We start from the raw sequence: 24,105 nt of genomic DNA, 5'->3' as shown, positions 1-24,105 counted from the left end.
ACTTTCACGACATGATGATTATATATAAATATATAAATATATATATTTTTTTCTTTCTTCCTTTTTTTTTTTTTCTTTTTTTTTTCTTTCTTCTTCCTTAAGTTCACCCGTCAGTTTGCATTGTACTGTTATTTATTAGAGGGCTGCTATGGTTCAGATCCTGACAGGTTTTAGAGAGAAGGAGCCTTTATTCTTCGTTCCGGTCCATCACCGTCACATTCAGCATCCGCGCTCTTCACCACAGAGGTGCTTCCCACGGGGCTCCGAGCGATGCCGCGGAACAGCCGCCACTTTCAGTTCGGTAGAGAAGAGTTAACCGGGTCGGGAGATCCTTCACATGAGACCTTTACCACCCCTCACACGTCTGAGGGTGAAGACCCCATATCTGACTCACTAGCGCCCCCCTCCAAACATGGTTCGATATGAAAGACGGACATGGTTCCTGCGATTGGGATGTGAGAGTGTGAAGAACCTTTCGGAAGGTCTGTGGAACCTTCGCCAGTGTAAAGGTTCTCTCACGCGTCTCTATTACAGATCACATGGTTCTTTGATGAGATCCATCAAAGTTCTGCAGCAGCACAGCACATGTTTTTTGTAATGGAGCTGTGTGAGGGTGAGGAACCTTTTAAAGGTCTAAGGAATCTTCACTTGATGGAAAAGTTCTCTACCAATGTAAAGGTTCTCGACTACAGACATGGTTCTATATGTGAGTGTTGGGAACTAGTTCTTCACACTCTCACATCTCTGTTACAGAGAAATTTCTTTGATTAGAACAAAGCCATGTAAACATGGTTCTAAATGGACGCATTTGGGAGGTTAAGAACCTTTTTAAAGTTCTGCAGGGGTGCAGAAAAAGGCGTCTTCCTCACTGGCGCCCCAAACGTGGTTCTATATAGAGGGAACTTTTGTAGTAGAGATGCGGGTGGGTTCTGGGAGGGTGAAGAACCCTTTGAAGGTCCAAGGAACATTCACCTGATCATCTTCCCCCAAGTTTCTTCACAGTCCTGGTTCTTCTTTATGGAACTGAAAGTGGTGCTCCTTCCCTCTCTGTAACCATCACCTCATCGCTCTGAGGTCCTTCAGAAGCACCTTGAGTTTAGGGGTGGAGTGGAGTGGGCCGACCGTAGAAGCAGTAACGGGGCGGTAATCGGCCGTGGATTCAGCGCAGTAGAGCCGACGCGACGCGACGCGACACGACACGACGAGGCGAGTTCAAACACTAACGGCAGTTTTACCTCTACGCTGAGAATGTGAAGGGGTTAAGACCTGGGATGAATGTACATTATATTTGTATAGAGAGCAAAGCATGAAGAGAGCATGGGGGTGGGGGGCGGGGCTGACGGGGTGGGCGGGGCTGAGGCTTTCTAAGCGAAAGGAACGAAGGCGTATTCACTTCCGTCGCCGATATTCTAAAACAACGGACATCGTAAAACAGAGAATTGCCATGCTCTCCCACCCCACCCGTACCCCCTCCCCGACCCCCTCCTGACCCCCTCCTGACCCCCCTACCCTGATGGTTTTGTGCATATGTTTCTTTTCGTTCAGGTTGGGATGGGGATTACAAAGCTGTGAAAATCGTTTCAACCTACTTTGTAACCAAAGATGCGAAGCAGTGTAACTCGAGCTTTCTGTTTTTCCTTTGTTTTGGTTTTTATGCACATTTCTATTATTATTATTATTATTATTATTTTTGTTTGTTTTTGTTTTACTTCCTCCTTCACTTTTTTCTTTTTTTGTTGTTGCTTTTTAGCATGTTCTGCATGATCTGTAATTTTTTTTTTTTTTTTTTTTTGTCGAACCACTTTCTTACCTCATATTTGTATTCAGCACTCTTATTGTAAGATAGCAGGCTGTGAACAATGTAAAAAAAAAATGGGTGGAAGAGACGCGGAGGTGACGGAGACGAAAAAAAAAACAAACTAGTGTTTCTGCACACTAGCCGCAGAAAAAAAATGAAGTGAGCCATGTTTTGTTCATTTAAATGGTGTTGGAATTTCATATGCCAATAGTTTTGTTACATTGCAAAATTTTAATGTATTTAAATAAATGCAATATTCAAATTCCACGACGGCCGAGGGTTAATTCGAGCGGAAGCGCAGAAATCCCGAGGGTTGTCAGAGCTGCGGGGCAGGGAGGCTAGCCTACGTTCAGTGAAGTATCAGGTCCAACTAATGCAGTTCTCTTTAGGGACTACTTTCTGTAGCTGCACTACACCCTAAAGGCAGCATGTATCCCTCCACCATTTTAATGATCTGGTTTTAAAAGCAGGTTCTAGAGCCGAACTCTTCTCAGAACTCTGGTAGAACAGTGTCTCAGGCATCAGGCAGCGTCTTCATCACCATTAGGTGAAGAACTTTCTGTGAGGAGCTTCTTTTTATTAGAGCTTCAGACGTCTGCTTCCCTTCACCTCCACTGTAGAACCACAGCTCTGACTGGGGGAGGTTATCTAGAACCGAGCGTTTCACACTAAACCCTCCTACTCACTCTGAATGAATGGTGGAATTCTACAAAACACAAGTCAGCCAATGAGAGAGCAGAGCCTGTTTACATATAGCTATAGGTCATGCTTGCAATGGATGGTTTTTGTGATGTCCATTTATTCAGCCTACAGCAGTTTAGCTCCGCCCACTGACACTGAATTATATTGATGGCGGCCCACTGCTCCGGGCCCGTGTGCCTGTTCCCCACGGATGGGTTAAAGGCGGAAGCCAAATTCCACCTGTGTCCAACGCTAACGGTGAACAGGGTTGTCCTCTTGTCTATCCAATAGAAAAAGAGCTGAGGGACAGTCCCTATTGGCCCGTCCTCAACTTCAGGTTGAAGTGAGAAATAACCTACAGTTCTCCAGTCAATACAACTGTGAAGGAATACGTCTCCATGCATCATTGCATTTCTGTATGATATCATTTGTTTTGTAAGTTGCTGGATTGACCTGAAAGTGTGGAGATTTGGTCGGTGGCCGCCTGTAAACGAGAGAACGCTCAGATTGAGATTGTAAGGACTGTAAAATTCTATTAGGATGGTAAAACCTGATTGTGAAATTCTGAAGCTTTTCAGAACGCTAGTTTTAAGAATTAAGAGTATTTTTAAGACACTTTTGGAGTTTCAGGATTTAATTCTCAAGATTTGTTTTTGATGCTCAGTATCAATAAGTGAAGAACAGCAAGATCCAGAAAGACAATATTCCATTAGTTTAATGAAACATTATAAAACAAATGTTAAAACACGTCTGTTTGACAAAAACAACAAAAATTCTCTTTCCAACAAAGCAGCCGTCTCCTCTTAATCGACCCGAGCAGCTCCCCTCTTCATATACATAAAAAAAACATTCTGTAACTGATGTAAAACATCGCTCAGGGAACACAAAATAACCCAAACACAGGAACACTGGCTTCGTAAAAGAAGGAACTGCAGCCAAATACAAACATGAAAAAACCTCAGAACCGCTTCATCAGAGCCTCAGTGCTTCCTCCCCAGCGCCGCCGCATCGTCTCTCAGCCCAGCAAAGAAAACACAACATCCATCACGAACAGCGGTTGATCAGCCAGTCGGGAGCGCCGGAGTTAATGTGGCCATTCTGTCGTCCTGGGCAGGGTCGGGTCAGTCTACTGCTCTGCAATTGGGTCAAAAAGAACATGTGACCTCAGCGAGTCTCTCTTATTGGTCCTCGAGGCTCATGGCTAGCCCACGGTGACGAATCGGCCGCCTCTGCTGCTCTGCTTCGCCGCTGCGATGCGCTTGTCCTTCAGAATCCGGAATCGCTCGTTCAGCGTCATCGCCGTCTTTACGGGGGGAAAAGAGAAATGGTTTTATATATTATATTATATTAATTAATTAATCAGCATCCACTATGACTTAGTGTCCGCTATGAATCATCTAGTAATCACTGTGAATTAGTGTCCGCTATGAATCATCTAGTAATCACTGTGAATTAGTGTCCGCTATGAATCGTGTGATATTAATTATCCAGTATCTGCGGTGAATCATTCTGTATCCATCATGAATCATCTAGTGTCCATATAGTGTAGCATGAAGAATTTATTTCATTTAATTATTGAATAATTAAATATCATTAGTAACTACTCCAAATTATCCTGTATCAGTGATGAATGATTCAGTAACAGCTATTCATTGTATAGTAACTGCTATGAATGATTCAGTCTCCTTTATTAATGATTCAGTCTGATAAGAATGACTCATTACCCACTATGAACATCACACACACTACCACGAACGCTACCATCTCATGGCCACTGCTGTGCTGAGAACGGACCACCATCCCAGCGGACCTGTTGTCAGAAACTGACCGGTCTGATAAACTGTGCAGAAACAGATGAGCTTCAGTCTGGACCTGTACACCTGCACGGTGGAGGACAGTGAGTACCTGTTTTCCCACACTGTTGATGTCGAACTGCAGGGCCACGCCTTTGGGCGGTTTCCTCTCAGGCTCCACAGCAGTTGGAGGGGGCGGTGCCGGGGTAGGGGGGTGGAGAGACCACGAGTGGGCCGGCCTACAATAGAAAACACATCATCAACACACCAAACCCATAAAGCTTTCCACGTCTTCCAACCCTACAGCGTAACGTCTGCTCAGGGAACACGCACAGTTTCAGAGGTACTAGCTGCTCATGGTCAGTTGCTCAGGGTTTCTGACCCTTTAGTCCCGTCCTACACTCTCCAGAGAGCGTCTCTGCGCGAGCTGAGGATTTCCTCTCCATGACTGGGATGGGAGGGGCAGGTGAAATATGATAATATTATTTTAGCTCCACCCGCTGGTGCATGGTGTTATGAATCATGAATCAAAAATCTATTCTGACTCCAGGTTGACTCGTGCTGACTTCATACTCCAGAACCCGGTGTTTCTCCTGTTCTGTTAGACCCAATCTAACTACTAAACTATTATGAAATATTAATGAGGGCGTTTTAGAGCAGGCCGAGGCTCCAGGGGGCGTCAGAAGCAAGGTGAGAACAGCGACAGGTCTCAGAAAGCTTTCGGCAGCAACAAGCAGCACATTGTTCCAACATAACTGTGAACATACTCAGGCTGGGTTCTGGCAGTGGGGTTGTCTATTGACACTGTAAGTATGCCGGTGTTGGGCTGAGGAGTGCGCCACCTGGTGATCACAAGGGAGAAATACATGAGTGCAGAAAATCAGCCATGAAGTTTAATATTACACCAATGATTTTATTAAAATAGGTATAAAGGACTGTTACACTACTCATCATTTACTAAGGGCTGCATTATGACTGCACAGCGTATGGCAGTGGCCTTCTAACCTCCACCTGGAGAGCCGCTGTATCTAGAAAACTGAAGCAGCCCTACAAGCCATTTAATCCACTGACTGCATATGTGATGCTACAGGAAACTCTTGGAGCGAGTGTATGGCTTACGGTCGGGTTCTCTGTGTTGACTGGGCCGGCGTGGTCTTCTGCACGTGAGTCTGGACCTGGTAAAACACAGGACAAGACAGATGAACACTTCAGCCACTCACTGGACCACTCTTAAACATGTGCTGCAGCTGTGTTTGCTCTGCTTGGCCCACATGGCTACTTCCCTGTTTGAATCCAGGCTGTGGCCACGACGAGACACTAACAGACAAGACCACCTGAAATATTGATGCGCGTTAGGGACATTCAAACAGCAGGACGGGCAGACGGCATTGGCTCTGTACCTTCAGGCCTCTTCTGGACAGGAAGGTGGCCTGGCGCGCCTCTCTCTGCGGCTCATGAACTGGAGGGCCGTTCCTGCGTGGACAGATACAGCACTGAGGACTGAGAGTTCAGCTGAAATGGTCATGCATTCATGTGTGAGTGGCCAACACATCAAAAAAGAACCTGAGACACTTTGACATGAACCTAATTGTGAAGTTCTGCACAACTGGGTCAGAACATCTCCAAAACATCAGGCAGGACTTGTGGGTGTTCCTGGGTTACGCAGTGGTCAGTACCTACAGGCACCTTACAACTTATAGGACTGAAAAGGACGTTAGTCTTGGTGCCCGATAGTACAGCAGGACACCTTCAGAGGTCTTGTGGAGTCCATGCCTCAAAGCCAGGATGGTCCAAAACCACGAACCAACATCTAAGCGATGTGTCACACAGCTTAACGCATAATAGCTTTACGCGTGCTCACCATTTCCTGCGGAGCTGGAAGGGTCTGTGGGTCATGTGGGGCGGAGCTTTCTGGGTTTCCGGCTGTGTGTATGGCCACCTCTGTGTGTATGTCTGCCTGCGCTGGGCCTCACGCCGCACAACGAACGGCCTTGCTCTCTGGGAACAACAGGGTAATTACATTAATCCACATTTACACAAAGACTAACAACAACAGTTCCTAAAATTCAACGGTTAGTTTAAGAATTTAACCAGCGAAGAATTTAACCTCCCTCTCCCCACCACCATCACTCAGTATGGGCGCCGCTAGCCAGCACAGGCGTCTGTTGATGTCCTCCCAGTGCTGGTAGCATCATGTGATAGGACGAGTCCTAAATACAGGAACTGACTAAGTGTGGGAGGTGTGGTGAGGCTGCTGCCCATCGTTCTGTATGTGTGTGTGTGTGTTCTCTGTGTGGCGTATTTCTACAGGCTGCGAGAGTGACAGTACCTGAGTGAATGCCGAGCGGTTCAGGGCCACTCTGCCTTGGGCCGGTCGACTCAGCGGCCGTCTGTTCCGAGGCGTTCGACTCAGCGGTGGCCGGTTCAGTGGACTGACGCCTTTCAGCAGAGCCGTTTTCCTTGCGGCCAGGCCGGTGATGACCCCCTGCCCTCGGCGCTTTCCCCCTGCAGTGGGTACAAACTTCCTCCCACGGACAAACAGTTTACCCGTCCCACCTCCTGAAGGGGGGGCAGACATCACAGTCAACAATACATAAAAGTTTCTCTGTGCAAGATCACACAAAGAGAAGCAGCCCTGCTGCCGGACAGTGTCCTGCATGTGCTGATTATGCTGGTTATACACACTGACCCCTCTGTAGCGGCGCACCCGTTCGCCTCCCCTGGTTTAGGCGGCCCCTCACCGCCAGCTTGTGCTTCTTTAGGGCAGTCTTGTGGCTCTGGTGCTGCTTCTGTTTCTTATTAAGCCGGATGATGTCATCTGCGTGAGGGGAAATGACAAGTTCAACAAGTTCAACAGACAAAGAAAGGCAACCGGGCTAATGCAAGAGGAACTACTTGTCCAAAAGTATGCAGACGCCTGTGTATTCAGGGTGTATTCTGATTTTAAGGGTACTAAATACAGAGGTAACCGCCTCTTCTGGAAATTCAGACAGATCGATAGACAGATGGACAGACTACATGGACTAAAGTATTGGGACACTTGATTATTCATTAAAGAGAGTTGGACGCTTGGGGCTTTATATACCCCCCTCTAACCCACACCTGGTATTAGGCAGCATGGTGCCCATAGGGTCATGTTTTATTAGCAGGTACTAGATAAACATCTGTCAGTAAGAGCACAACAGTGTATAATCTCATGATCTCCAATATACAAAAAAAAAATAACCAATAACAGAGGAGATCCACGATAGAGACTCATTTTTGGGGGGATACTTACAGCTATATATTAAAGAAAACTGGGAGGACTTTACAAACTTAGCCATTTAGTTGCAGCAGTATAAAACAGTGAATTTGCTGCATTATAGTGAGAAAAAGAGCATTTTGAGAACATGCCTCCTCTTTAGGGATGCTCCCTGCAGTGAGGCAGAGCTCGCTCCTGCACAGTGAGGGGACGTCACCGTTAGCCGCTTAGCTTCCCTACATGTTCGTGTTTTACCACAAACTCACCAAGAGACATGTCAACCTTATCCGGCCCTTCTGCATTAGCGCTCGGACTGAAGCTGGACGTGTTCATTATCGAGGTGTTTTGTGTTCAACGTAAGAAAATTAAATTAAACGATCTAATACAACCAAACAAACGGCTAACAACTAGCTAGCTGACGCTCCTGCGCTGCGACGCTACCGCGCATGCGCCTGTTAGGGTTTATCTGCGTCACGGTGGGGCGGGGCTACTCCGGGACGGTAAAACATTTTACATTACATTTTATTTTAATGTAATTTGCAATTTTATTAATGTTTTATTACAAATATTTTCTTATTAAGTAGTACAATTATTATTATTATTATTATTATTATTTATTAAAATTAATTATTTATTTGTGCTAGAGCGAGCGGCGCATCTAAATTAAGAGCTGTTTATTTTAGCAGTGAAGAAAACAACCCTGTGTGCAATAATCACAAAATAAATAAATAAAACATCAAAGTAAGCCCTTCATTAGCATAATGCTCATTAAAACACTCCAAACAGCAGCTTCATAAACTAACAGTATTACATAAAGTATATATTATATTCGTATTAAAGACATTAGTGTTTAAGCTACTCCTAATGTTATGATATTGACATATTGGCATATTTTATACCATAGTTTTATTGTTTTACCTGTACAAAAAAAAAAAAAAAAAAAAACGAATTTTGGCGTGAAAATGCTGCGTAGAATTTCTGTAAATAGCTATAAAACAAAAGTAAGTAAAATATTATCATTTTAAAATCTATATTTTTCAATGCATTATGTATCATATGTAGTTAGTATATTGTGTTAAAGTACTCTAATAACGCTTAGAAATATTACAGTTTTGTTATGAAAGTATAAAAGCGATGTTATATAGTCAGAGTACACCACGCCCACACAGCCAGCGCTGGCCAATCAGAATATCGGTCTCAACGTTACGAAAGCGCGTCTCATTAAATAAAGCTATAAACTTAACATTGTAAAAATGCTAATTAATAAAATACTGCTATTATTATTAAAAAATATCCACTACTGTAAAAATAATAATAAAAGGCTTTTATAAGCCACGCCCCCCGGCTCTGCGCTGGCTAATCAGAGTCTCAGCTTCGGCGCCCGTAGCGCGTGTGCATGCATTGCTTTGTGTGTGCAGGCAGGACGGCGCTGAATAGCTTCCTCGCTGCAGCTAAACCCCCTCGCGCTGCACATTTGCAGCTGTTCTTTGAAACCAGGGCTGCGTTTCTGAGGTTCTCTCGCGCTATGTCTGCGAAAAGGGCTGAGCTGAAGCGTAAGGGAGGCTCGAGCCGGGCTGAGGGCGGTGTTGTTCGGAAGAAGCTGAAGACCGGAGAGGATGGAGGAGGGCGAGAGAGCGGCTGGCTGGAGCTGGAAGTTGCCGAGCTGCGCGCTCAAAACACCGCCTGCAAGATGGACACGAAGCGCGTGCGGTTTCTCTCCGACACGCAGAAGGTGAAGCAGGGCTGCGGGGGCGTCCTGTACTGGATGGCGAGGGACCAGAGGGTTCAAGGTAATGCACTGTAGTAGTTAAATATATGGGTGAATATGAAGGTGTGCTCGATAGAGCAGAGCAGAGCTGCCTCGTGCTTTTGCACTGTTGATAGTTATTATTTTTTTAGTAGTTAAATGCATGCATGCACGAGGAGCCTGTGTTGGTGAAACTGGTGCAATGGAAGTTGAGCACCTCTTTACCCAGCACTTTCAGTAGGTGGGGGGAGGGGGCTAATGCATTGCTCCGCCTACATTTATTCAAACCAAGGGTTGATTTTCTGCACGTGAGCCCGAGTTAAACACTTTAAATATCTTAATAACTTCATAATTAAATGTATATTTATTTTTTACTTCATTATTTCTATTTCTGTTCATTCTCTGTCTCTCAGATAACTGGGCGCTGATCTATGCACAGCAGTTGGCTCTGGCTGAGCAGTTGCCGCTCCACATCTGCTTCTGCCTGGTGCCGCAGTATCTGGACGCGGCCTACCGCCAGTACGCCTTCATGATCCGAGGGCTGCAAGAGGTGGCCAAGGTACAGAGCTTCATTCACCACTGTCCACAACGACTGATCGTTGGGGGGGAGAAGGAGGGCCGTCCCACTCACCTCCTGACAGTGGCGACAGTTATGCTCTTTGGGTCTCACAGCCACTGACGGATGGCTGTGGCATCACCGGGGGGGGTCAAACCTCCACTGGAACCTCCACTGTTGCTTATTTTCAACTAATGTGGACAGAAGCGTCTTGGTGGGATGCGCTGGATGTTATTGGCCAGACTGTCCGTCAGTCAGCTGCTAGAGTCTACAGTCTTCATACTTGCAGCTTGTGTTTGATTACCATAGACCACAGACTAGTCCCTTTAAGAGCTGTATGTCCTGTTTGTTGTCCCTCTCGCAGGAATGCAAGAGCCTGGATATTCAGTTCCACCTTCTGCGGGGCGAGCCTGAGCTGACCCTTCCCGGCTTTGTGAAAAGCTGGGACATGGGAGCCGTGGTGACGGACTTTAACCCCCTCAGACTGCCCCTGCAGTGGGCTGATAACGTCAAAAAGGGGCTTCCAGCTGACATCCCGTTCATGCAGGTGAACCACAGCGATCCATCATCAAACCTCAAGCCTTTAGTTTTACCCTGAAGCTACGAGGCTGAGGTACGTTATGTCTCTCTGTCTCTTCTGTTGATAAGGTTGATGCCCACAACGTGGTGCCATGCTGGGAGGCATCCCCCAAGCTGGAGTATGGCGCCAGGACCATCAGAGGCAAAATCACCAAACTCCTCTCCGATTTCCTCACAGAGTTCCCACTTGTGGACGCACATCCTCACGCCTCCTCAAAAACGGCAAAGGTAGGTCTGGAAGCTCTTTAGAAGACCCCTGTAAACCTGGTCCGTCAGCCTCGTCCCCTGTGCTTCTTTACTTTAGCCCTGGAAGTTGGATGATCGATCGCCTCATCCCAACTCTTCAACTCCATCCATCCATCGTTCCAGAGAACACAGCTCTTCCACTGCTCCACAGCTTCTCAATGCTGGGGGGCTCTATACCCCTCTAGCCCACGCCTGGAATTATCAGGCAGCATGATGCCAATAGGGTCATCATGCTGGCAGTACTTCTTCTCTACAGGGACTAGACAAGCTGTGTGTGTCATGAATGTTTCAGCAATGGGTGCAGCTTAAAGTAGCTGAATGATTCATTAGAAGGGGCGTCCACAAATATTTGGACATATAGTGTATGCTAATTGGTGTACATAAACTTCCATTACTTCCATTACATTACGCCTCATGCTAAAGGACTGCTTGGTCTGTTCTGTAGCCGGTGGACTGGGAGGAGGTTCTGGACTCTCTGAAGGTGGACCGGAGCGTGGGTGAGGTGGATTGGGCGCGGCCGGGCACCTCTGCGGGAATGGCCATGCTGGAGTCCTTCATCCAGCAGCGTCTGCGTCTCTTCGCCACGGAGAGAAACAACCCGAACTCGACGGCTGTCAGCCAGCTCTCGCCCTGGATACATGCCGGTCAGTATGAAGCCTGCACCACCTCCATGTTTCTACACCCACTGTCCATCATAGAGGAGCACTGTGTAGGTCTATAACTCCAGACAGGACCCCACAGGACTGACCATCACAGAGCAGACTGTAGTGTTTAGGTTGTGGGTCATTCTCAGCACCGCTGCGACCCTGACTGACGTGGTGCCGGTACGAGTGGTTCCTGATCTTGAAGGTACTGAATTAACCCTTCCCTTTCCGACCTGCAGGTCAGCTGTCTGCTCAGCGCGTGGTGAAGGAGGTGCAGCGCTGGGGGAAGAATGCCAGGGAGTCCGTGGCCTCCTTTACCGAGGAGTTGGTGGTGCGCAGAGAGCTGGCCGACAACTTCTGCTTCTACAACAAGAACTACGACAGCATCGCCGGTGAGGGACACGCCAAGCAGGGACGAGTTCTGACCCCCCAAAAAAACAAAAATTTATAATCAGCAAGGAGTTAAAAAAAAAAAAGAATCCACTGAGCAGCTTGTTCCTTTGCAGTTAATTGAGTTTGGTTAATTACGGGCTCTCTATAATTGGTGTAAATCTACATTCATGTCACTGCAGGTGTTCTATGTTCTAGACGTCCTGACCTGATATTCATCATACACTCAGAAAAGCATGCTGTGTTGATTTGATTTAGTGATCATCGTCATGTTGCCCATCACTCACTGTAGTGTCGCTTTCTCAGGTGCGTATGACTGGGCGAAGAACACGCTGAAGAGTCACGCTAAAGACAAACGGCCTTATGTGTACACCCGGGAGCAGCTGGAGAACGGCAGAACCCACGATCAGCTCTGGAATGCTGCACAGGTACGCGAAGAACAAGCGCCGAACAATCTGAAGCGCCGTATCTGCGCTGGAGGACCGTAAAAGCTTTATTAGAGGCCACTTTATTAGAAACACCCTATCTTGTACTTCCGCCCACAGAGGCAGTTGCTGTTGGAGGGAAAGATGCATGGGTTCCTGCGAATGTACTGGGCCAAAAAGATCCTGGAGTGGACCTCGTCCCCAGAGGAGGCGCTGTCTATCGCCATCTATCTGAATGACCACTACTCACTGGATGGCTGCGACCCCAACGGATACGTAGGTGAGGGACAGTAGCCGTGCTTCAAGAGCTGCACCAAAGTGTTTCTAAGCACTAATCTAATAATTGATCAGAACTGGGAACTGAAAGGCAAGCTGGTTGGCCCTCCCTCTCCCCTGTTTGTGGAGACAATGTGGGGAACATCAGGACTGCTCTGTAAAGTATGATGTACAGTGTATTTCAGGTAGTTGAAGCTGTTCTAGGCCCAGGTTAACCAATTGTGTCCACAAGGGGGTGCTGTGGCTGCAGGTTTTAGTTCCATCCAAGCACAAGCTCAGTGTGTTTATGACCATGGCTGCGTCCCAAACCACAAAAATGGTGCACTCTCATTAGAAGTCCAGTCATTAGAGTAGTATGTGAAGTATAGAGGTGTGTGGTTTGGGACGCAGCCAAAAAAGTATTTTAACAACTGACAAATTTTACTGTAGTTTTCTATTTACAGTCATTTCTTGGTGACTTGAGAGATCAGCTATGAGGCCATGAATTAATTGGTGCTTCTTTTTAGTTTTACGCTGGAGCTCATTGTTGACCAAAGTGTGGTCAGGTTTCAGTACGGCTATCGGTCCATGTTAGACCATATAAGCAAGTCTATTAGAGATGACCGAACACCACCTCATGATTTAAGAAGTGTATGTGATGATGTAGGCCATTGGGACAATAGCAGTCTGTTGGAAATACTTCTCTACAGGGACTAGACCAGGGACTAGACCAGCTCTTTTCTTCAAGCTCAGCAATTGGTGCAACTGGAAGTAGCTAAATGCATTTCTTAGAAGGTGTGTCCATAAACATTTGGACAGATAGTGTACAATAGCCTCATAGTTCCAGCGTAAAACGTAATAAGCCAAATATCGGACAGCAAACACGTCCTGGCTGAGCTGAGTTGGGAAATAAGTTGGAATCCTTCTTCATTCTCATGTGTTGCGTTTGTTTGTCTCTTTCCCCTGCTCCTCTTCCTCCTCCTCCTCTTCCTCCTCCTCCTCCTCCAGGCTGCATGTGGTCCATCTGCGGGATTCACGACCAGGGCTGGGCTGAGCGGCCTGTTTTCGGTAAAGTGCGCTACATGAACTATGCTGGCTGCAAGCGCAAGTTCGACGTGAGTCAGTTTGAGAGGAGGTACGCTGTCAAAACGGCCTGAGAGTGGGTGGCCAACATCTGTCAAACAGCTGGAAACAACCTGCCTCCCAAGCCTGAACTGTTCCATTTCTGTGTCTGTCCTCAGACGGTTTGTGTCGCTGTTCGTCTCGGGTGCTGTTAAAAGTCCTGTCCTCTTTAAGCCGTTTTTCTTTTTTACTTTTTAAAACTTACTTCACTTGAACTTCCATCAGAAGTCTCTGATTTCCAATAAGGCCAGGACACCAGCAAGACAGACGAATTTACGGGACAAATGTTGATTTTTTGTGTTTTATAATAAAGTTTATTCAGTGTTTCGCTCTAAACTGGCCTCCTGCGAGATGTGAGCTCCGAGGTGCTTCACGCTGTCCGCTCTTTCCACTCTGCAACTCTGAGGTGGCCCCTCTCCTGCTTCTTCTTGCTGCAGTCCACCATCAGCTCCTTAGTCCTTAGAGGAGGAGATTATCAGCCTGGCACCGGTTCTCCAGGCAGGCCCTCTCATCATCGTCAGAGGTCAGACCCAAAACAACAGTGTGGTCAGCAAACTTGACAACGGTGGTAGAGCTAGAAGGGGTCGCGCAGTCATAAGTGTACAGGGAGTACAGCAGGGGGCTCAGGACACAACCTTGGGGGGGTTCCAGTGCTGAGATGAGTCTTAAATGGTGGGGCGAGCACCCCACTAAGCACTCTCTCTATTAGATAAGATGATGTTAATAATAAGATGCTTTTAGAAAAATAGGATGTAAGAATAAATTACATCAACTTCTTACCATTACCATAGCAACCACCTGGAATACTATACAATTTAAATATAAGTCATTTTATCACTTGTGAAAATATTTTAGCTTTACGCCTAACTATGGACACTCCAGTTGCTAAAAAAAGACGCAGAGCTTGGCCTCCGTTACTGATGACGACACAGCGAGGGTCATCCACAGCGCGTTTGATTACTATATTTTCATGTACTTTCAAACAGCTTTCAGACAGTGGCGCTGTGTCCAGCATCTCTGTCGTAAACGGCGTCCGTGATCAAAGGGCTTCTGGCAGAGTTTTAAGCTCCAGACGCTCAGAAATGACAACCCCACCAACGCTGGACTGACTGGTGTGGGCGTGAGGAGGAACCACTTGCACATGAATCCACGGAAACACATTCTTTAGCAGCAGATGTTGAACTCAGAGTGACGTACCTCACAACTCTGTTCAATTTACTTTTATTTTCCAACATCTGTCACAGTGACGGCCTCCAGCCGTGCTGAGGAAATTCTGTTTATAGCGCGGCGTAATGAACGTTACTGTACACCGTTTACGTTCAGGTCGTTCCAGGGTGGTGGATACAGAACATGGTGGAGCACATACGGGATGAGGGGTATACAACATGGTAGAACTTATATGGTAGATACAGAACATGGGAAAATTCATACTGGATGGTAGACATAGAACATGGTGAAACTCATGCAGGATGGGGGGTATACAACATGGTGGAATTTATACAGGATGTAGGATATGAAATTCATACTGGATGGTAGATTGCATGTAGAGCATTATGAAAAACATCCAGGATGATCGATACAGAGCATGGTAGAATTCATGCTGGATGGTTGATATTGAACATGGTGGAACGCCTACATGATGGAGGGTATACAACATGGTGGAATTCATACTGGATGGTAGATACAGAACATGTTGGAATTCATAATAGCATATTTAAATATGGTGGAATTCATACTTGATAGATATAGAACATGGTAGAATTCGTACTGAATGGTAGATACAGGACATGGTAGAACCTATGTGGTAAATATAAAATATGGTGGAATTCATACTTGATAGATACAGAACATGGTAGAATTCATACTGGATGGTAGATTCAGAACATGATAGAATTCATACTGGATGGTAGATACAGAACATGTTGGAATTCATAATAGCATATTTAAATATGGTGGAATTCATACTTGATAGATACAGAACATGGTAGAATTCGTACTGAATGGTAGATACAGGACATGGTAGAACCTATGTGGTAAATATAAAATATGGTGGAATTCATACTTGATAGATACAGAACATGGTAGAATTCATACTGGATGGTAGATTCAGAACATGATAGAATTCATACTGGATGGTAGATACGGAACATGATGGAATTCATAATAGACAGTATATTTAAACATGGTGGAATTTTTATTGGATGGTAGATACAGAACATGATGGAATTCATACTGGATGGCAGATATAGAACATGATGGAATTCATACTGGATGGTAAATGTAAAACAAGAAGGTAGATACAGAGCTTGGTGAAATTCATACGAGATGATAGATACAGAACATGGTAGAATTCATACAAGATGATAGATACAGAACATGGTAGAATTCATACTGGATGGTAGATACAGAACATGATGGAATTCATACTGGATGGTAGAAACAGAACATAGAATTCATACTGGATGGTAGATACAGGACATGATGGAATTCATACTGGATGGTAGAAACAGAACATAGTAGAATTCATACTGGATGGTAGATACAGGACATGATGGAATTCATACTGGATGGTAGAAACAGAACATAGTAGAATTCATACTGGATGGTAGATACAGAACATGATGGAATTCATACTGGATGGTAGAAACAGAACATAGAATTCATACTGGATGGTAGATACAGGACATGATGGAATTCATACTGGATGGTAGAAACAGAACATAGTAGAATTCATACTGGATGGTAGATACAGAACATGATGGAATTCATACTGGATGGTAGAAACAGAACATAGTAGAATTCATACTGGATGGTAGATACATGACATGGTAGAACCTATGTGGTAAATATAAAACATGCTGGAATTCATACTGGGTGGTAGATATAGATTATGATGAAGCAAACAGAAGGATGGATATAAAACATGGTGGAACTCATACTGGACAGTAAATGTAAAACAAGAAGGTGAATACAGAGCAGGGTGGAGAATATATAATATGGTGGAACTCAAATCGAGTGGAGGATGTAGAACGTGGTGAAACTTACACAGGATTGTAAACATAAAACATGGTGGGAGAGAAACTGGTAGGCTGCTAAAATCATAGTTGTGCTGGTTGACTTGGTCTTGGTGATATCTGATGGACAGGTCAGCACCTCTGTTTCCATTGTAAAGGTAAGTATTATTTAAATAGCGGAGTGATAAGCTAGTTAGCCAAATTGAGCTAACACTGCTGTTGTCTAAGTCGCTATGTTGTCGTACCGATCTTCATAGTGTCGGCCTCGTGGTTAGCTAGCTTCTAAAGCTAAAGTTAGCTAACATCCCTGCTAAGAACTGTTATATTTATACTGTGAGCATGAAAGCAGGTCAACATTAACACAAGCCTTAAAACCCGCCGTGAGAACACTTAGCTAATGAGTTAGCTAAATTATAAAGTGTTGTGTTAGCTAGCTAGCTGTGGTGGAAGAAGGTCAGTGTGAGGGTATGAGGCTGGATTAGCCGCCAGCTGTACTTCATGTTCGTACTGGGTGGTATTTTAGAGTTTTGGGGCCTGAAAGATTACGTGAGGAAGACGGACTCGGTGTGACTGAATGTTCCCTCGCGGACGTGTTTGTATACTTCTTGATGAACCGAGCAGGAATAGAAACGGCTGCACAAAGGAGACGGCCGTAAATTTCTAATTGTTTTCCTAACTGAAGAGGCTGAGCGATAAACGCTGACGGCCTACGACTGAAATTTGGGCCTGTTTGAATGGAGCTTCGGCTGTGTTTAGAGTAGCTTCCCGCTCAAATAGCAGGCCGTGATTGAAGGAATCAGGGAGGATCGTTCTAATATGGAGCGAAACGGCTTCCATAGTTGTATATTAAACTTATTTATATGTAAATAAAATTAATTCTTGTTTATTGTTTGAAAGGCTTTTCAGTAGAATAATCAGAAACACCCTCTGTTTCGTTGCAGTGCTATGTCTGGAGCTACCTTGAGATGATCTACAGAAATGTTGAGGCATCTGCTGGTAAGTAGTACCGCACCGATACCGATACCATATCAGTATCAGGGCCGATACTGGCACTTAAACACAGTATCGGTATCGGCAATAGAGAGCACCGATACCATCAAGCATACTGACGCCCTACTTTTATTATTTTTTACATAGAACATTTTTGTTAGCATACTTTGCATAATTTTTAGTTCTCGGTTGTCAAGATGGTCACACTGGTTGTCTAGTTATGTAAAACTGCTTGACAGGCCCGATAAGAGCCAGGTGCGGTCTGACTGACCTTGGCGGATTGATATGTCAGTGGTGTAAAGCTTGGGGGGGTGTGAGCGTCGGGCTGCACGTGTTGACAATTCACTGCTAAGATAGCAACGACCGTCTGAGTGTTGACGAATGTCTGCCTAGGTCGTTTTCGGTCAGTAGGGCTCCTGTGTTTTCCGTTGCCAAGATACGCAGCAATACTCCAGAAACTGACCTGAACACCCCTCATTTCGAGACCACCGCGGCCATCAGCGTAGAGCGAGCAAGCAGCTGCTGTTTAAACCACGCAGGTGGGCGGAGTTCCAGTGTGGTCAGGCAGGTCGCGCTTGTCGACCAGCGTGGTCACAATGGTCATGCTGGTCGCCCACCTGGGACATGCTGGTAGACCAGCTTAAGTGTTTTTTCCGCAGGGCAGTCAAAGATCTGTTGACCCTTCTTGGTGGCGGATTTCAGAGGGCTTGTAGAGTGAGCTGCTTTCGAGACCATCAGCATGTGAGGTAGGTGGTCTTCATGTCTTGGGTCATTGGTGTAGTACAGACGTTTGTATTTTCTCGGAGCGAATGCTGCTCTACAGTGAGACACGATGCTAACAGCTGGTTTTAATTAATGCCTTAATTGGTTAGTGTTCTGAGAAGTGCAGCATAGTCCCCATCCCTCTGCTAATTAGCTCCACCACTCCAAACACAGCTTCAGGAGTTTGGTCTTTGGTGTTGAGAAGATGAATGCTGCTCCCCAAGCGAGCTCAGGACTTTATTGCCTTGTAAATCCACACACACACACACACACACACACACACACACACACACACACACACACACACACACACACACACACACAGCCTGGTGGAGATGTTTGGACTTCAGTAGATGTTGGTGACCAGCCACCCAGAATATGACCAGTTAATCAAATCGTTAATTAATGAACCCAATCAGTTTACGCTCTAAATGTAGGTATTGTGATATACAATGAGGAGGCGGAGCTACAGTCTCTCATTAGGGTGAATATTAATAAGGCTCTAAATGTAGGTATTGTGATATACACTGAGGAGGAGGAGCTACAGTCTCTCATTAGGGTGAATATTAATAACACTCTAAATGTAGGTATTGTGATATACACTGAGGAGGAGGAGCTACAGTCTCTCATTAGGGTGAATATTAATAACGCTCTAAATGTAGGTATTGTGATATACACTGAGGAGGCGGAGCTACAGTCTCTCATTAGGGTGAATATTAATAAGGCTCTAAATGTAGGTGTTGTGATATACACTGAGGAGGAGGAGCTACAGTCTCTCATTAGGGTGAATATTAATAAGGCTCTAAATGTAGGTATTGTGATATACACTGAGGAGGCGGAGCTACAGTCTCTCATTAGGGTGAATATTAATAACGCTCTAAATATAGGTATTGTGATATACACTGAGGAGGCGGAGCTACAGTCTCTCATTAGCGTGAATATTAATAAGGCTCTAAATGTAGGTATTGTGATATATACAGAGGAGGCGGAGCTACAGTCTCTCATTAGGGTGAATATTAATAAGGCTCTAAATGTAGGTATTGTGATATATACAGAGGAGGCGGAGCTACAGTCTCTCATTAGGGTGAATATTAATAACGCTCTAAATGTAGGTATTGTGATATACACTGAGGAGGCGGAGCTACAGTCTCTCATTAGGGTGAATATTAATAAGGCTCTAAATGTAGGTATTGTGATATATACAGAGGAGGCGGAGCTACAGTCTCTCATTAGGGTGAATATTAATAACGCTCTAAATGTAGGTATTGTGATATACACTGAGGAGGCGGAGCTACAGTCTCTCATTAGGGTGAATATTAATAACGCTCTAAATGTAGGTATTGTGATATACACTGAGGAGGCGGAGCTACAGTCTCTCATTAGGGTAAATATTAATAACGCTCTAAATGTAGGTATTGTGATATACACTGAGGAGTTATGGTATATATTTTCTCTTTATGGAAACACACAGAGAGCTACACCAGAACCCACCACTCACCTCAGTTCCTCTCAGATCTGCTGATGTTCAGAGCTGATTTAGGAGAGGTTGGAGATGGACCGCCATTTGGGCCCTGCTCCTGTGTGTGTGTGTGTGTGTGTGTGTGTGTGTGTTGGTATGAGTGTGTGTTGAGCAGTTGAAACAGAGCAGAGCGTGGTGTCCAGGCTCTGTTTTCCCTCATGCTCTCAGAGTGACGGCTTTTCCAGCTGAACAGAATTAAGTTGGATCTGTAAACACTGCTGCTGATTCAGCTCACCTGACCTGCAGCTGAACCTCAGCGCTGGCTGGACTTACAGCGGGGTGTTACAGGGTGTAGCTCCGTAATCTCCATCATTACAGCAGAGAAAAAAGGATTTCAGAGTGGTTCACTGTAGCAACTCTGATTGCTCTACAGTGGAGGTGAAAGGAACAAGACGTCTGTCGCCATGACTACAACACGGATACAGCCCTTATTCTATTCCCTATCCAAACCCACCAGTGCAGCTACACGAGTCTTCTGAGTTTTATATGGAATGATGATGATGATGATGATGAAGATGATTATGGTAAAACAGTGTATACAGTTTTCTTTAGGGACTACTTTCTGTAGCCGCACTACACCCTAAAGGCAGCATGTATCCCTCCACCATTTTAATGATCTGGTTCTAAAAGCAGGTTCTAAAGCCGAATTCTTCTCAGAACTCTGGTAGAACAGTGTCTCAGGCATCAGGCAGCGTCTTCATCACCATTAGGTGAAGAACTTTCTGTGAGGAGCTTCTTTTTATTAGAGCTTCAGACGTCTGCTTCCCTTCACCTCCACTGTAGAACCACAGCTCTGACTGGGGGAGCTTATCTAGAACTTTTTTCACTCCCACTCTGAATGAGTCTTAAACATTTAATTATGCAGAAATGTAGAAAGATCAGTGGAGTTCCCCTTTCTGCCAAATCTGGAAATGAGAGTTTAGAAGTTTCTTAATCAATAATAAAGGAGGCTCCGACTTTCGGCCTAATTGATTAAAGAGAAGTGCCTCTGTCAGTAAAAAAGGAACAGTGGAAGAAAGGTTGGGCGTGTAGGAGCGTGTAGGAGCGAGATCAGCAAACGCAGAAGGACTGAATGGGTTTGAATGTGTTCTTCTAAGGATCCAGGCTGTGCTCAGTGCGGAAAAGAAACTTCCAGGTCATGAGGAATTGAGGAAAACATGAAAATAAATGAATATTTGCTGAAAATCATTCAGCGTGGAGATTCTAGCATTTTATTTTGACCATTGTTTTTGATATACAGAAGATTTTTTTTGCAGAAAACAAAGAAAACTAGAGCACTGCTGTAAGAGGAAAGCGCTACATTGGCAGAAAATCCAGCAACTCCAGCAACACCAGACCGCAGAGTCATGGCTTGTAAGTCGAGTCATATTTATTGTATATATATATATATATATATATATATATATAAATATATATGGGACATGATTATGGGGTTAGCATTACAACCAGTCATTTATACCCATGAAATCATTAGAAGCATGTTTAGAAATGATGGCAGGGTACTGCCAGCATGCGTTTCCGGCTCTACACTGTAAGTACAGTGTGATCCGAGACTTACATATTTGCTAAATGTTTAGCATTGTTGATAAACATACTCCATAACATTAGAACAGCCATAACATTAAAACCACCCGCCTCGTGCCGCCAAAACAACTGTCCACCTGTAGAGGCACGGACTCCACAAGGCCTCTGACCCTGACCCTGTCTCTGGCTCACCGGTTCTCTTTCTTTGGAGCACTTTTGGTACCGGGAACACCCCACAGGACATGCCTAATGTTTCGGCGATGTTCTGACCCAGTCGTCTACATCGTCTCAGGTTCTTACGCCTGTCCATTATTATTTTGTCCCCGCTTCAACACCGTCAACGATCACCTTCAAGAACGGACTGTTCACTATTCACCGCTTGTCCTTCACGTCACCTGGCAGTGGTTTTAATGTTATGGCTGGTCAGTGTGTTCGTGTTCAGTTGTGTTCAGCTCTGTCCTTGCATGCACGCAGATACGTCTTGCGAGAGCCTGGTGGCATGGGGAGATTTATCGTACACCGTGCTTCGCTGGGTCACCTGAGTGACGCTGGAGTGATGCTGAGTCTTTTGGCACGCAACCTCGCGGAACATGTCCCTGAAGCGAGAGGACATGAGGTTGTAGAGGATGGGGTTGACCACCGAGCTCAGGTAGAAGAAGATGCCGGAGGCCAGGTGGACAAACTCGAAGATGTGGTGCCGCTCTTTGGTCCAGTGGTCGATGTAGCTCCACATGACACGGTCGATATGGAACGGCGCCCAGCAAATCCCGAATACGATCACCAGGACGACTGTTAGAAAGAGAGAGAAAGAGCCAGCAATCAACGTCAGGTTAACGTTAACGCTCTCAAAACTGCAGGGTTGGTTCTTCCACGCTAATGCTGGCTGTCACGGTAACAACCTAGCCGATGGGTCAACTTTCAAGGGAGGTCTGGTTGCAGTGAGACCTCTTCACATAGCCTGAGCCCACAGTGACCAAAAATTGATTGTTTTGGGGGTGTGGCGTTGCCAGGACGCACACTCTACATGTAACCTTCAATCTGTCCAATTCCAGCTAATCAAGGACTCTTAAAGACCTGTGGATAAGGTCTCTGCAGGAAGGCAAATCTCAGTAGTTCCCACTTACCGAGTCCGGGATTACCCCCTGGCCTGCACATGTTTCCCTGCTCCCAGACTAGCTCCAGACCTGACCTAGCCAGCTGTCTTCAGAAGATCTTGATTAGCTGGATTAGACTTGGGATGGATGTGAGATGTCCAACTCACCTAGCATTTTGGTGACCTGCCGGTGTTTTGCCCTCTGCTGGATGCTCTGCGCTATATAAATCCTGCCCTGCCCAGGCCAAGCCTTGGTGTTATCCGTCAGCGTCTCCTGCCTCAGCTGCAGTCCGATCAGCAGATACAGCAAACTGATGGTCAGCATGGGCAGCAGGAAGAAGAGCAGTGCCGTCACCTGGACCAGCAGGTTGTAGATCCAGGCGGGTCGCACCAGGCTGCACACGGCCGACTCCGGAAAAGTTTGTCCAAAGCGAGGTGGAAGCATGATGACTCCATGCAGGCTGGTGTTCGGCAGGGCGCAGATGAAAGACGCCGACCACAGGGCCAGGATCACTCGCTTGGCGTGGGTCCTCGTAACCACGTGTTTGGCTCGCAGCGGGTGAACCACGGCCACGTAGCGCTCGGCGCTCAGGCATGTGACGTTCAGCACCGAGGCCAGGCAGACCATCTCGAAGAGGCACGTCTTGAAGTAGCAACCGCCGGTCCCCAGCAAGAAGGGGTAGTTGGACCAAAGCTCATAGAGCTCCAGAGGAAGCCCCAGAAGCAGGACTAGCAGGTCGGACATGGCCAGACTGAACAGATAGTAGTTGGTGGGGGTCCGCATGACCCGGTGGCGGGCAATAACGATGCAAGTCAGCGTGTTACCCACCACCCCGACCAGGAAGATCAGCAGGTAGACGATGCACATGGGCAAGAACAGCTCCGAGCGCTGGTGACCCAGGTACTTCACCAGGTAGGCGGTGCGGCTCGAGCAAAGGTCTGGGAGGTCTTCCGAGGTCACGTTCCCCAGGATGCACGCTCCAGACTCTGGGCACCATGATGGGTGGGGGATGATGTATGTGTTGTCAATCAACGAGCAGTTGTATGGAAGCATGGTGCGGTGATGGAAAGACACCTGTAGAAGATACCACAGATCAGTCAGAAACATAGTATCTGGCCTGGCCTAGAACAGTAGTACAACTATGACCCGAAGATCACTTGGTTCGTGCTGCCGAAACCTGGGTCATGCTGTCTGCCATCAACAGCCGGAGCCTGAGAGAGCACAATTGGCCTTGCTATCTCCAGGTAAGTTGATGGTAGTGATGCGGGCTGGCACTGGTGTCTGTCTGCCAATGCACCAGAGCTGGGTACCCGGCACCCAGGAGGTAGCCTGGAGATGTTGCATTGACAGCAGTCAAAAGGAGGGATAGCTGGTTGTGCATGTGTCAGTCCTGACCCTTCAGCCCAAATACTCAGTAAGTACATTTTTACCTCCCTTGTCAGTGACTGGACCTTAAAAATGTCCGAGCCCCCCACCCCCCATGGCTCCTGGGAGCATTACATGTGATAGGGGGAGAGGACTAACGAGTGGGTTGGGTAATTGAGGAGGAAATGCCCTCGACTGCTGGTGCTAATTCAATCGTCTGGAAGCAGATTTTTGGAGCTCTCCAGTGTAATCAGTTCTGCTGTTGCGACATTGTACCCTATGAAGGCTAATCAGCAAGGAGCCCCATTGGGTCCTCGGCAGAGCACCCCAATAGTGTTACCTAGCCCATAATAAACCAAT

General features: G+C 46.1%; 3 protein-coding genes across 4 annotated transcripts; 1 reads left to right on the top strand and 2 right to left on the bottom strand.

Annotated features, from left to right (window-relative positions):
• Positions 1–3,176: 3,176 nt before the first annotated feature.
• LOC140561793 (UAP56-interacting factor-like) lies at positions 3,177–7,967 on the bottom strand. 2 transcript variants are annotated; one of them, XM_072687028.1, is made up of 10 exons: positions 7,780–7,967; positions 6,962–7,090; positions 6,602–6,831; positions 6,134–6,270; positions 5,673–5,745; positions 5,559–5,606; positions 5,392–5,450; positions 5,040–5,114; positions 4,385–4,511; positions 3,177–3,782 (listed from the first exon to the last, which is right to left on the bottom strand). In XM_072687028.1, exons 1-10 carry the CDS (start codon positions 7,844–7,846, stop codon positions 3,681–3,683), a joined length of 1,047 nt encoding a protein of 348 aa, XP_072543129.1. In that variant the 5' UTR covers positions 7,847–7,967; the 3' UTR covers positions 3,177–3,680. The 2 variants fall into 2 exon arrangements, with proteins under 2 accessions (XP_072543129.1, XP_072543130.1); XM_072687029.1 differs by lacking the exon at positions 5,559–5,606 and having other exon boundaries at positions 5,392–5,447.
• A 942-nt stretch (positions 7,968–8,909) lies between these two features.
• On the top strand, positions 8,910–13,792 carry cpdp (CPD photolyase). The gene is made up of 9 exons (XM_072687027.1): positions 8,910–9,303; positions 9,674–9,819; positions 10,181–10,363; positions 10,465–10,623; positions 11,087–11,285; positions 11,525–11,677; positions 11,982–12,103; positions 12,221–12,380; positions 13,364–13,792. Exons 1-9 carry the CDS (start codon positions 8,910–8,912, stop codon positions 13,510–13,512), a joined length of 1,665 nt encoding a protein of 554 aa, XP_072543128.1. The 3' UTR covers positions 13,513–13,792.
• Positions 13,793–21,711: 7,919 nt separating this feature from the next.
• nmur1b (neuromedin U receptor 1b) lies at positions 21,712–23,433 on the bottom strand. Its single transcript, XM_072687026.1, has 2 exons — positions 22,548–23,433; positions 21,712–22,075 (listed from the first exon to the last, which is right to left on the bottom strand). Exons 1-2 carry the CDS (start codon positions 23,431–23,433, stop codon positions 21,735–21,737), a joined length of 1,227 nt encoding a protein of 408 aa, XP_072543127.1. The 3' UTR covers positions 21,712–21,734.
• Between the last annotated feature and the right edge of the window lie 672 nt (positions 23,434–24,105).

The sequence above is a fragment of the Salminus brasiliensis genome, chromosome 9 (genome assembly GCF_030463535.1).
Source record: "Salminus brasiliensis chromosome 9, fSalBra1.hap2, whole genome shotgun sequence".
Taxonomy (NCBI): Eukaryota; Metazoa; Chordata; class Actinopteri; order Characiformes; family Bryconidae; genus Salminus; species Salminus brasiliensis.
Note: the sequence above shows the minus strand (reverse complement) of the source record. Positions and strands in the feature narration are given on the sequence as shown.

Coding starts and splice junctions, on each gene's coding strand:
- nmur1b (XM_072687026.1), bottom strand. CDS start 23,433: ATGCTTCCATACAACTGCTCGTTGATTGACAACACATACATCATCCCC. Junction 22,076..22,547: donor GCAGGTCACCAAAATGCTAG/GTGAGTTGGACA, acceptor TCTTTCTAACAG/TCGTCCTGGTGATCGTATTC.
- cpdp (XM_072687027.1), top strand. CDS start 8,910: ATGCATTGCTTTGTGTGTGCAGGCAGGACGGCGCTGAATAGCTTCCTC. Junction 10,624..11,086: donor CCTCCTCAAAAACGGCAAAG/GTAGGTCTGGAA, acceptor TCTGTTCTGTAG/CCGGTGGACTGGGAGGAGGT. Junction 12,381..13,363: donor CGACCCCAACGGATACGTAG/GTGAGGGACAGT, acceptor CTCCTCCTCCAG/GCTGCATGTGGTCCATCTGC.
- LOC140561793 (XM_072687028.1), bottom strand. CDS start 7,846: ATGAACACGTCCAGCTTCAGTCCGAGCGCTAATGCAGAAGGGCCGGAT. Junction 5,451..5,558: donor GGCCACAGCCTGGATTCAAA/CAGGGAAGTAGC, acceptor CCTGTGTTTTAC/CAGGTCCAGACTCACGTGCA. Junction 3,783..4,384: donor TCAACAGTGTGGGAAAACAG/GTACTCACTGTC, acceptor CCCCCCGTAAAG/ACGGCGATGACGCTGAACGA.